Consider the following 12,031-nt stretch of genomic DNA (forward strand, 5'->3'; position numbering starts at 1 on the left):
CAGCTCTTCTGAGTTTTTGACAGGTTTTGGAGATTATTGCAGATGACCAGTCTGCTGGGTTTTCCAAAGTGTGGATTTGTGGCTTGGTGTTGGGCTTTTTGTTTGTGTTTTTGTTTTGTTTTGGGGGTTTGTTTGTTTGTTTGATGTTTTTAGTGGTTCTTTGGTTTTGGTGGTTTTTTTTTAAAAATATATTGGCACAGCTTCTACCTGAGTTACATTTGTAACTGTTACCCAAGAGGTACTGCTGTTTGGTGTAGGAGGTGTTTCAGGGATGTGTTTATAAGACTGTTAGTGCTTTTTTACACTAGAGAATAACTGGCTCAGGCAGTACATTTTGCTTTGCTCTCCCCTAGGCCCCTACTCCCTCCCCCTCCAATCTCCCAGATTAAAAGCTAAGGGGTGGCAGAATACTTGATGTTGTCTTTTAATGTTTTCTTTTAACTTCAGATTTTGAAAGAGGACATGGGTATGAAACGGCAAACACTAGACCAGCTGAATGAGCTAGGTCAGGATGTGACCCAAATTCTTGGGAGTGGCAGAGCATCCAGTAAAATTGATCAGGATCAAGAAGAACTAACTCAAAGATGGGACAGCTTGGTTCAGAAGCTAGAGGATTACTCTAACCAGGTAATTAACAAGGCTTTATTACTTTTTTAGCTGCTGACATGTCTGTATGCATGCAAACCTCATTGATACAGATAGCAAAATTGCCCTGGCAAGTTCTTGGCATCAGGCTAGAGGGGTAGGTGAGTGCTCTTTTACATGGGGCTGACTTTAGCTGCTGACAAAGCTGTGGTTTTTTTTGTGACCCCCAGGTTGTTAACCTGACTAGTACTATTACTCCTTTCTCATACAGATTAAGCTCCATTTTTCTGATGAGTAAAGCTGGCTTGCTATGTATTGTCAGTCAATGCAAATAGCTTTAAACATTGTAAAAGTCCTGGGACTGGATTAAATCTGATACTAAAAGAAAACAAAAGCAAAACCCAGAATAGATAAATAAATGGGAGTCATACAAGCATTTATGCTCTGTGAGTATGATTTCTCATCTGTTGAAAATAGAGTAATGATGATAGCCAAGCTGGATTGTTAAATGTTTATTTTATTATTTTGCGTGCTTGGTAATGTTTTTATTTAGACAGAACTCCCATTGGCTTCTGTGAGAATTCTGTTTGACTGTTTTATGACTCATATGTCCCTTTTTAGTGATATTAAAATGTTATTATGGTGAAGGCTGTGGCACTGATTCACAATCCATTTAGTCTATAGTGAATGAGTAATGCAGTCTGAGTAGGGGTCCATTTCAGACATGTGGCTTTAATTTGTTCTTGCATATGAGTCAAAGCACTGCAGAGTGCCAAATCCTGTCTTCGTCCTTTCACTCCCCTTAAATATCAAGCACATACTTAGAATTTACAGGTTGATTCCCGTGGGACTTACCTGCTAAAAAGTTTGGAAGGTTTCTATTGACTTGAGTGAGTTTTTACATCAAATCCACTGTGCATCAGCTCTTTGAGATCTAGGCTTGATTTTCTGGGATATGAGTACAAAATACCGAATTGTGCGTTAATAAAACCAGAGGACCTTAGTTCTTTGTGAAACAGGCAGTTATGAAAGAAAATGGATATAATGCTTATTTTATAGATTTTTAGTTCACTTGAACTGGCATATAATTCTAGTTGAATTGAGAATTTTGACGCTTGATTCCCGCCTTTAAAATTAGAGCAACGAAGTCTTTCTCTGGAGTGCCTCTATGATAAAGGTGTTTTATGACAGCTAGGTGTGGTCATTTGTAGGAGAGAATGAATGGGTTTTTATGAATGATGAATAAAAGGAACTAGGCAAAAGCAATTATGTTTGTATTAAAAATAGCAATTAACCTTTTTGCTATATTATTTTGTATAGGTAACTAAAGCTGTAGGAAGTATAGGGATGTCACAGGTTTCACAGAAGACTGCTGTTCCATTGAAGGAACAGGTATTGGTTAAACAATCCAGACAAGAGCTGCCCCCACCACCACCCCCAAAGAAAAAACAAATCCCAGGGGACAGTGAAGCAAAGAAAAAGTAAGTATGTGCCACTGCTGTTTCCCCTTGCTCACTAGATACTGTTGGGTTGTCCAAAAAGTAATTGTTTTTTTTTTTTTTCTGGGTAAATGAAAGGCAAATTTTTTATGAGCAACAAAAACTCTATTAAACAATATATTGTCCATTTTGTTCAATTACCTTTTGCCGTCTTTCAGGCAACTTCATGGTTCTGTGCTCAAAAAGGTTCTTATAATTTTTGGCAAAAAACAGTTCAAAGAACAATTTGGTATCCTCATCAGCAGTGAAGGTTTTACCATTCAAGGCATTTTAAAAAGAACAACACAAATGGTAGTCTGATGGTGCCAGGTCTGGTGAATATGGTGGATGTGGCAACACATCCCATCCAAGCTGCAACAGTTTTCTACAAGTGACCAAACTTGTATGTGATCTGGTGTTATCATGGAGAAAAACACCACCTTTGCCATTCACCAATTCTGGATGCTTCTGTTTGATGACATCATTTAATTTATCCAGTTGATGACAGTACATGTCAAATTAAGGGTTTGGTTCCTTGGATGTGATGCAAAATACACAATACCTCTGAATTCACACCAGACTGACAGCAGAACCTTCCTCTGGTGAATATCTGCTTTTGAAGTGCTTTGAGATGGTACCTCGCATTTGCTCCGCAATCTTTTTCATTTATCGTTGTTGTAGATGATCCATTTTTCATTGCCTTTTATCATAAGTTTAAAAAATGGATAATTTTCCTCATGTTTCAAGAGAGAATCACAGATGTCAATACACTTAGATGAATTTCTTTGAGTTCATGTGGTACTCAAATATCAAGCTTCCTAACATATCCAAGTTTTAAATGATTTTCAATGTTCCGTTTTGATATGTAAAGATTATCAGCAATCTCTTGTGTCATTAAATTCCAATTGAATTTTATCAATACCATTATTTTATTGTTATCAACTTTGGCCTTCCTAAATGTTGTTTAACATCAACATCTCTGGACTGAAATTGAACAAACCAATTCTAACACTGGTGTAGTTGTAAGACACCTTCACCATACACATCACATAACTTTGAATGAGCTTGTACTACGATGAAAATGTTTCTTTTGATTTTCCATTTTGAAACTGAATTGAAAGTAAATAATTGTTAACCACATTATGCGCTTTCTTTTTCTAAAACAAGCTTGAGTGGTCAGCTGTCAAGTTACATAATGAATTTGTGTTTTAAATTAAAGTTAGTTACTTTTCAAGACAGGTATGTCTATCTATTAAAAAAACCTTCAGTTACATTTTAGGCCATACAGTACATGGACTCCTGTCTTGGTTGTGGCTTTTGATTCTTTTTTTATACAAGTGAGGAATACTCAAGTTGCAGTTGTGAGGTTGAGTTTGGGGAAGGCAATGTTTTGTACAGCCTTGTTTTCAGAGCAACCAAAAGCCTGCAGCTTCCATTAATTTCAAAGGGAAACAGGAGTGTTTTGTTTCTCAGAAAAGCAGGTCTTCAGTCCTTTGTACTTCAACTACTTTGCTGAAAGATAGAATTAATTATATTTACTGTCTTTTGGAAAAACATCATCTCATCTTTGGTTAAAAAGTGTTGTGAAAGGGCCAAGCATTTTGATTGTTTAATTTATTTCTAATCTCTATAAAATACATGGGAGAAATGGAAGAAACTGCACAAAAAATGGCTCAGAAACATATTCCATCTCCCTGTAATTTAGTAATAAGAACAATATTACAGTAATGCCTCCTTTCACAAGTATATCTTGAGTGGCTGACTGATTTGCATTTATAGAATTACAGAATAGTTTGTGTTGGAAGGGACCTTAAAGATCATCCAGTCCAACTCCCCTGCCATGGACAGGGACACCTCCCACCAGACCAGGTTGCTCAAAGCCCTGTCCAACCTGGCCTTGAACGCTGCCAGGGAGGGGGCATCCACAGTTTCTCTGGGAACCTGTGCCAGTGTCTCACCACCCTCACAGTAAATAATTTCTTCCTAATATTGAGTCTAAATCTACCCTCTTTCAGCTTAAAACTGTCACTCCTCATCCTATCACTACATTCCCTGATAGAGTCCCTCCCCATGTTCCCTGTAGACCCCCTGTAAGTGCTGGAAGGCTGTTGCAAGGTCTCTCTGGAGCCTTCTTTTCTCTAGGCTAATCAATATTTAATAACATGTTCACTGTAGCCAAAAATATTAAGCTATAAGCTAAGCTTTAGTCAGCTAAGCGTTCAAAAAGCTTCGTCTGCTGTCACTGCCATAAGCACTTAAGCTGCTAGCTTTTTCTTCAGACCAAATAGTGTTGCAGACATTTACAAAATTTAAGACTGTAATTCTTACTTGTCTTGTTCCTGAGGTTTAGTTTATTACTATCAAAATACTCGGCATTGAGCGATATCTTTTGTGACAATAAAAGAAACAGTAATAGTTTGCATTAAAGTATGAATAAAAAAATTAAGACACAAATTGCACCATGCATTCTCAAGTTGCTCCCAAAGGCTAATACCATGGATGTAATTTTTACTATGGCAGGTCTTTGAGAGTCTGTCTCTGTCCTGCTGCCTGTGAGTTGTAATAAGAGAAACATCAATCTTGTGTACAGCCTTGCTGTTTTGGGACTGAGTAATGTGCTGAACTTTAGGATTACTGATTTTTAAGACAGTGTGACTGAATAAGGAAAAATTACCAAAAAAAATTCTCTGACCTTTTAAACCAGGTTTGATGCTGAAAGTGCTGAGCTCTTGAACTGGATTTCAAAATCAAAATCTGCCATTCAGGCCTCAGACATCAAAGAGTACAAGAAGATGAGAGAGACTTCAAACCTGAGAGAAAAGTTGAAGGTAAAATGGGGAGATAGTTTTTCAGTGAATAGTGTATTTTGTCTCTAAGCTTGCTGTTTGCTGGAGGTGTGGGCTGGTCAACATGCTTTGTGGGGATTAAGTCCTTTATATAAACTGTTTCAGAACTGGACATACATGGAAATCTCTGACCAGCTGGACACAAAATTTTTCTGGTGTTAAGTTACACAATCCACAGGAAGCTTTAAAAACATATTACTGATGTCTCCTTTGGAGTTCTGACAAATGTCTGTCTTCAGCAGTGGTATCTTTTGCACTAAACAGCGTATTTTGGCTTCATGTTTCACAGTTGGAGATGGATTAGACTGATTCTACTTTTACAGTTTTGGCAGAAATGGGCCAGTGGGCTGCTTGAATCATCCTGTAACACTTTGCACATTTTGTACCACCCAGGGTCCAAAGTAGTCCTTTGTCATAATATTTGGACATGTCGTGGTTTGCTCTATTAATACTGGAGAAAACCCTATACTTACAACTCATGGATGCTATTACTGACCTGCAACACAGAATCCATAATTTTACAGAATCCTGTAGGAGCCATGAAATAGCCACTCTTTCTTAAATTTCTTCTGTTTCAGGAATATATTCTTGCCTTTTGTGGTCCTTGAACATGCTTTGTTAATGAAGGCTTACTGAAGCTTTAGCAGGACCAGAACCTGCTTTTCGAATCAAAAGCAATTCTTAAAAATATCTATGAGGAGACGACGACTCAGAGTTGTAATGCAAAATGGTGCCAGTAGGAATGTTTAGAATGGTAATACTGTTGGAAATAAAAACCAAAACAGCCTTCCCAATAGTTTATTTATAGATCTTTATGAATATTTGTAGCCCTTTATGAGGTGAATACCAGGTTCCCATGAACAGCATTAGTTTCAAATGATTGGACTCTAAGGGGATAGGACAGCGTTTGTTCTTCCCAACTGTGCAAATAGGTGCGTGCTTCTGAATTTACTGTAGCAAGTCTAAACCAGAGTACTGACCTGTGGACATTAGTTTCAAAAGGATTTTAATTTGGAGATACTTTATTGCAATCATAGAGGATATTGAAGTTGTAACCTTGTGGCCAAGAAACTCCTCTTTCCTCTGTGGATGTATGCTCCAAATTGTCTCACATAGGAACATTCACCAATATTTATGATTTGAGGGAGGAACACGTTCCTCTAGAAATCTTGTAAGTCCTATAGGATTTCCCTCATCATTTCTTTATGAAGGAGAGTGAAGCACTGGAGCTTATGAGTGGATTACTAGTGTGCTATAGTGCTTGCTGTTTGGACTTCTAGGGAGCAGATTGCTGTTGCTTTCTAGTGGAAATCTCAGTAGAGACTGTAGAGGCAAAGGAAGGAACTACTTAAGAAAGGGTCTTTTCTCTGCCGGTTCACATTAAATAATTACAATTTTTTATCAGAAGTGACTTGTTTTTGGTGTCCTAATATGTTATTTCACATAGTAGCTTTGTCAACCGTTTTAATAATATTTTATTCTTGGTATTATTGTACTAGTCTGTTGCTTGCCTGGTACTTTTGACCACCAACTACTTTTCATTTGTTTTGAACTGAATTTGTTTTGAGCTGAACAAACAGAACATGCATCCTAGAAGGTGCTGTGTCCAAGAAAACTGGAAAATGCTTGGTGTAGTAGGGGGAAAATATATGTTACTGGGGGTGGGGAGGTGGGAAATTCAAGAAGAATTACTCGCTCAGAAACTGTATTCTTTTGGGGTTCATTTTGTAGGTAATGGAAAAAGAAAGAGTTGAAAAAAGCCAAAAGTTAGATGATCTGAAACGAAGTGGACATGTACTTTTGAATCAAATGGAAAAGGGTAAGCAACTTGAAAGTTTTTCTGTTTTGTGATGTATCATATGAGTTGCTGGGAAATAATACTGAAATGCACTATTTCTAGTTAAGCATTGCAATATATTCCTTTGCTCTCCTTCCAGTTTCTTTCTTTCAGAAACACCAGTCATTGTTGCTGTTGCTAGTTATTGATATGTTTTTATTAAAGCTTATAGAAAATACTAATATTCCTTGTTTAATGTGTGTGTTCATTTGCAACCTTTTAAGAGTTAATTTTATTGAAATAGAAATAACATGGCAGTAACATGCTTTTGCAGGAAGAAGTTTAATTTTAAATTGTGCAGAGATTAAGTATGAAATTCTAAAATGTAACTGCCTTAAAGAAGTGGAAATTTTGAAACCAAATTTAAGGTTGATAAATGTGTGCGTATCTCTTTATTTGTAGTTTTCTCTATTTTTGTAAAAACTGACTGTATATTTTGATGATACAGTCACAATCTATGGCTCAAAAGCAAGAGAGCAGCCTACGTGCTTGAGAGATTTGATTGTCAATTAAAACACTTATCCCTGGGAACTTATAATTATAACATCAGTGAAAGTTGAATCTTTAAGCCTTGCCAAAATCTTGTTTCATAATATGACAAAACTCCATCAGTGAAATGTGGCTTTCTCCATAAAAGAGCTGTTCATCTCATCTAGAGACAGTCTTTTAGATCTGCTATGCACTTGACTTCTGGTGAAGTTGCTATGACTGGTAGCATTCAGGCAGGTGAAAGGATGGTATCACTGTCCTGCATACAGACCAGCATCCTTCTGGGAAAATGCCATTTTCCATTGGATTTCCAAACTGTCACATTTTTTTGAGCCAGCCCCTTTGCCTATATGCCCCAATCTGCTAAGTATCTCCAGCCCTCCCCTCCTTGCAATCTACAACTGAAGTTTTTTACAGTGGGTGCCATTGCCCTGAAGTTGATGGCTGGAAGCCATTGATTTGACCTGGACTTTGGATTATAAAAATTAGTAGCTGTTCCTTGTCTTTAAACCTAGACAGAAACCTTCCCTCTCTCATCTCTCTTTTATAAACCACTTCAGCTGCGATAGGTCATAGCTATGAAACCAGCAACTGTTGATCATAACGAGAAATGCACAGCTCAAAACCTGCTTTATATCAGCAAAAAATAAGATACAGAAATTGCTTCCTAATTGCTTGCTGTCTTAGAGGTTTTCATCTACAGAAATTAACCATATTCTTAGGGGCAATAATGGCAGTGACTGATTGTTGTGTGCATGCTCCTCTTATGTGGCTGGTTGCAGCTGCTGTGCTTCTGTATTGTATATGTGCCAAGTGTATAGCCAGTGTGTGAAGCACAGGGAGGATCTATGGAGCTGGTGGCTGCCTTGGCCAGAGCACTAGGCTCTACTTATGCAGTGGTGCAGCAAAAAAACCCCTTCATGTGACTTTCTTCCCTTACGCTCAGTTCTAAATGACAGAACCGTTAAATTCAAATTACTCAAATATGCCTTATACAAAGGTGGTACCCTGAAAGAGAACCTGCACTGGAAACTTGCTATGGCAAGTATGTACTGTTCAGTGCACATTGTACAGAAATTTCTTGATATATAGCAAAATCATCAGTTACTTCTGGCACTTGAGGAAATAACAAGGAATGGGTGGGAAGTCTGATCACTTCTGCTGCTGCATCCTTAGGGAATGCATTGATTTGTCAAAAAGATGGTGTAGCAAGTGCTTCATCTAGTCACTGAGAAATAACTTTGTGTTTTGTGTTGCTTTTGTAGCTGTTCGTATTATCTAGCTATTAATCATGTCTGCATGCAGTGTGACATTGTTAGCCATTGCTCCCTCTTACTCCCAGACTGACAGGATTTCCATCTACCTTTGCAATGAATTTACTACTACCTTCCAACTTGCCACTTCCTTTTTCTTTGTGGAGTCTAGAATAATTAAAAAAAACCCACTGAAAGTTTACTTATATAAAGCTTATTTTACTTAAATCTACATATCAACATTTAGACACAAGTCACGATGATGAAGAGAGTTGTGACAGTCGAGAGTCAGCTCATTGTTACAAAAAGCTATCAAAGGGGAAGAATGGAAGTGGAATATCTCACTCTTCATTTTACCAGTAATGTGGAAATAAAAAGATTAAATGCTGTTAGTGATAAGTACATTTTTCTGGATAGTGGACTTTAACATGCAAAATGCTTTGATTTTATGCAAATGTGCACTTGTATCTGAAGAGAGGAAAAGTTAAATGCCTGTTTATCAAAATGTGTTGCAATTAATACAACAATAACTTATATATTTTTTTCAGAAGGACTTCCTACAGTGGATATAAAAAATGTGATGGAGAAAATATTATCAGGGTGGAAAGACATGGTTCAACATCTAGAAGAAGTGGCCAGAAAGATAAAGTACCAGGAAGATCTAAATGCTTGTTTTAAGGAAATGAGTGAGCTTGAGAAGGCTATAATTGAGAAGGATAGTTGGTTTAGAAATGACTCTGCTTCAGCATCGCAGCCTTTGGCAGTCCTGGAAGACTTATGTCAGGTAGGTCTGGCAAAACTTGTTAATTTTTATTGGAAGCTATTAGGAGCACAGAATACCCCAAAGGAGTTTAGCCTAGTCGGTAAGGTAACTCAAAATTTCTTAGACATCCAGGGCACCCAGTTTGACTGGAAGATCTTGGTATCTGTGCCACAGGAGTATTTTAACATTGTTGCCCTAGTAATGTGCTGGAGCTCTGCTGCAGTAGCTTACTAAAATCTTTGTGTTAACAAGGCAAGTGTGAGGTATGGTTTTGTGTTTAATTTTTGACAGCGGGAATTAACTCGTCTTGTAAGCCTGAGTCCACGGTTGGAGCACTTGAAAGCCACCTGCAAGACACTCACCTCTCAGCCCTCGCCTCCAAACTTCATTCAGCAGAGCTTGAATGATTTCCTTGATCGCTTCAAGTTGACTCGACAGAAACTAGAGGAACGTCACCAGCAGCTGAAAAAAGGTAAACTTATTTTTTTAACATAAGCCCTCCTGATACTTTTGTTCTGATTTTTTTTTGTTGTTGTTTTGAGCTGATTGAAAACACTGAGTTCTAGCAGAGTTTTGCTACTGATTCTGGGAGGCTTTGGGTCAGGCTGACAAAATCCCTTTTATTCACTTGAAAGAATATTCATATGACCTCCTCTGTGCACGCTACAAAATATATCGTTCCACAGTGTTAAAAGTGATTATGCAAGGATGCAACATTCCTGAAACTACATTTAAGGAATTAGCAAAACATATTTAAGGTGGCTAATATGGCTTGAAAAGCTGTGTCTCTCTGATACTTACAGAAGTAAATAATGCTACTAGAAATGGAAAAAGGAAGATTAGGAGAACCTTGTAAAATTGAAGTGCACATGTGAAATTTATGCCTTTTCATAGCTGCTTTGAGCACATTAGTCATACATAATTCCTTTTGGAAATTTAATCTTTGAAGTGATTTGGAATCTGGCTTGCTTTTCAGGTACTTTCTACTTGGGTTTTTGTTGCGTTAAAAATTTCATTATGAGCATTCAAACCAGTCATGCTGGCTTCTAAAGGATTTTAAATGTAGTGCACAAAATATGTAGCTCTTAATATTTTGCAGCTGAATAGCAAGAGCACAGACCTATAAGGAGACTTTTCTCCTTAGTTTTCGTTTTGTTTCTCAGGAATTCAAGGAAACATTTTGCTAATTTCCCCAAATGGAAGAGCATTAACACTTTATTCTGTGTGTAGTAAGAATAGGCTCAATTACTGAAATGTTAGGCCATCTATATAATGTGTTACACCAGGCCTGCATGCTTCCATTATATCCATGCAGAAAGTTGTGTGAATAACATACATCTGCCACGTTCAAATTACAAAGTATGCTTTCACTCTTACTGTGAGGAATGACTATTTTGTGACTGTTGTAATTTCATGTACTTTTGAATAATTTTATTGGTATTTGTTACATAATGTGACAAAAATAATACTTGTTTTTTTCATGCCATACATCACTTGAGTCATTATTAGTATATTTGGACCAGTTATTACTTGGTAAAAACACCTTACATATCATATTATACTTGTATTTGTGTATTTTCTTGAAGGATAATTTCTCTGCACATTGTGTATTGCTAAAGAACAGAGGGAAATGTCATTTCAGGCTTTCAGTTGTTTATTTACAGCATTGTTTGCATAGCTGTAAGGTAAAAACAACTGGTGGTCGCACTTCAGTGTTTGTGAACTTGGCAGGCTGTGACTGACAGAAGTTCAGCTCCTTTCATGCCTCTTCTTTGAGCCTCTGCAAATTCCCCTGTGGAATGCTACTCAATCTCATTTTTTTGCTGCAGTTTAGTGACAATGCACCTGTCTGCTTTTTACTGAATTATTTTTTTCCCTTTAAATTGATGCTGGCTTTTTGAGAAGAGGAAGCTAGATAACTCTCATTCTCTCTAGAAACATGAACTTATTCCTTAGTTATAAATGGTATGACAGTTCTGACAGTAAACTGTTGAAAAGCTACCTGGTGAGCCTGAATAAGGCTTAGATTAATTTTCATTTGTGGCAGTAACAAAACGGCTTAGGAATCCAAGGTTGGAGAATATGCATACCACAGGTACTGGTCTTACAGCTGAAATCCTGTTTGGTGCAGTTTTCTAAATCTGACATTTTCATTCTGAAATTCCAGAGTGAGGTGCTGCCGCCTGCCTGGGATTCCATAGAGGGCTGGCTCAAGCAGAATCTGAGATGCAGTCAAAGACTGCAAGCAGATATTCCATCCAAACTTTAAGTCCCTTTTTAGTCTTCCCAGATAGTGCCTCTGTTCTGGCAACAGACTGAAAGTGGCTATTTTTGTATATTTGTGTTTGTGTGTGTGTGTGTGTAGATATAAATAAATCCTAAACCCTACTACTATACTAATACATATTTAATGTATATGTGTTTGCATATATAGAAGTACTAGCTTATGTAGTTACCACATTTAGTGTGTACATTTAACTTTATATGTAATATATGGCTATTATATGTTATACTTTATATTCTATGTATAGCAGATATCTGTGTGTATTTGCATATAAATAGTAGATATGTTTGAAACTTTTAAAAATGAAAAATACCAAATTGTGGGGATTTAAGCATGCAAAAGCCCAAGTACTGCTGACTCCAACACCCCACCCACCCCAAGAGATTTGGTTGCTCTGGTGTATAAGAAAATTCTAAAAATGGGATTAAGGGTTTTTTATTTTTGAGGGTGTAGGGATGCTGTTATTCTATATTTTTATTATATTCTATGTAATATA

At 37.2% G+C, this 12,031-nt stretch overlaps 1 protein-coding gene across 1 annotated transcript in view; it reads left to right on the forward strand.

Moving 5' to 3' along the window:
* Positions 1 to 9,723, forward strand: part of LOC104533229 (utrophin-like) — a gene marked incomplete at both ends in the record, with an annotated part of 30,502 nt that extends 20,779 nt beyond the window's left edge. The window contains 6 exons of the mRNA XM_010193754.1: positions 448 to 627; positions 1,906 to 2,066; positions 4,768 to 4,891; positions 6,641 to 6,728; positions 9,037 to 9,272; positions 9,543 to 9,723. Of these exons, the coding sequence (XP_010192056.1) occupies positions 448 to 627; positions 1,906 to 2,066; positions 4,768 to 4,891; positions 6,641 to 6,728; positions 9,037 to 9,272; positions 9,543 to 9,723 (970 nt within the window). The remainder of the gene's footprint in view (positions 1 to 447; positions 628 to 1,905; positions 2,067 to 4,767; positions 4,892 to 6,640; positions 6,729 to 9,036; positions 9,273 to 9,542) is intronic.
* Between the last annotated feature and the right edge of the window lie 2,308 nt (positions 9,724 to 12,031).

This window comes from Mesitornis unicolor, unplaced genomic scaffold (assembly GCF_000695765.1).
Source record: "Mesitornis unicolor isolate BGI_N332 unplaced genomic scaffold, ASM69576v1 scaffold1731, whole genome shotgun sequence".
Lineage (NCBI taxonomy): Eukaryota > Metazoa > Chordata > Aves > Mesitornithiformes > Mesitornithidae > Mesitornis > Mesitornis unicolor.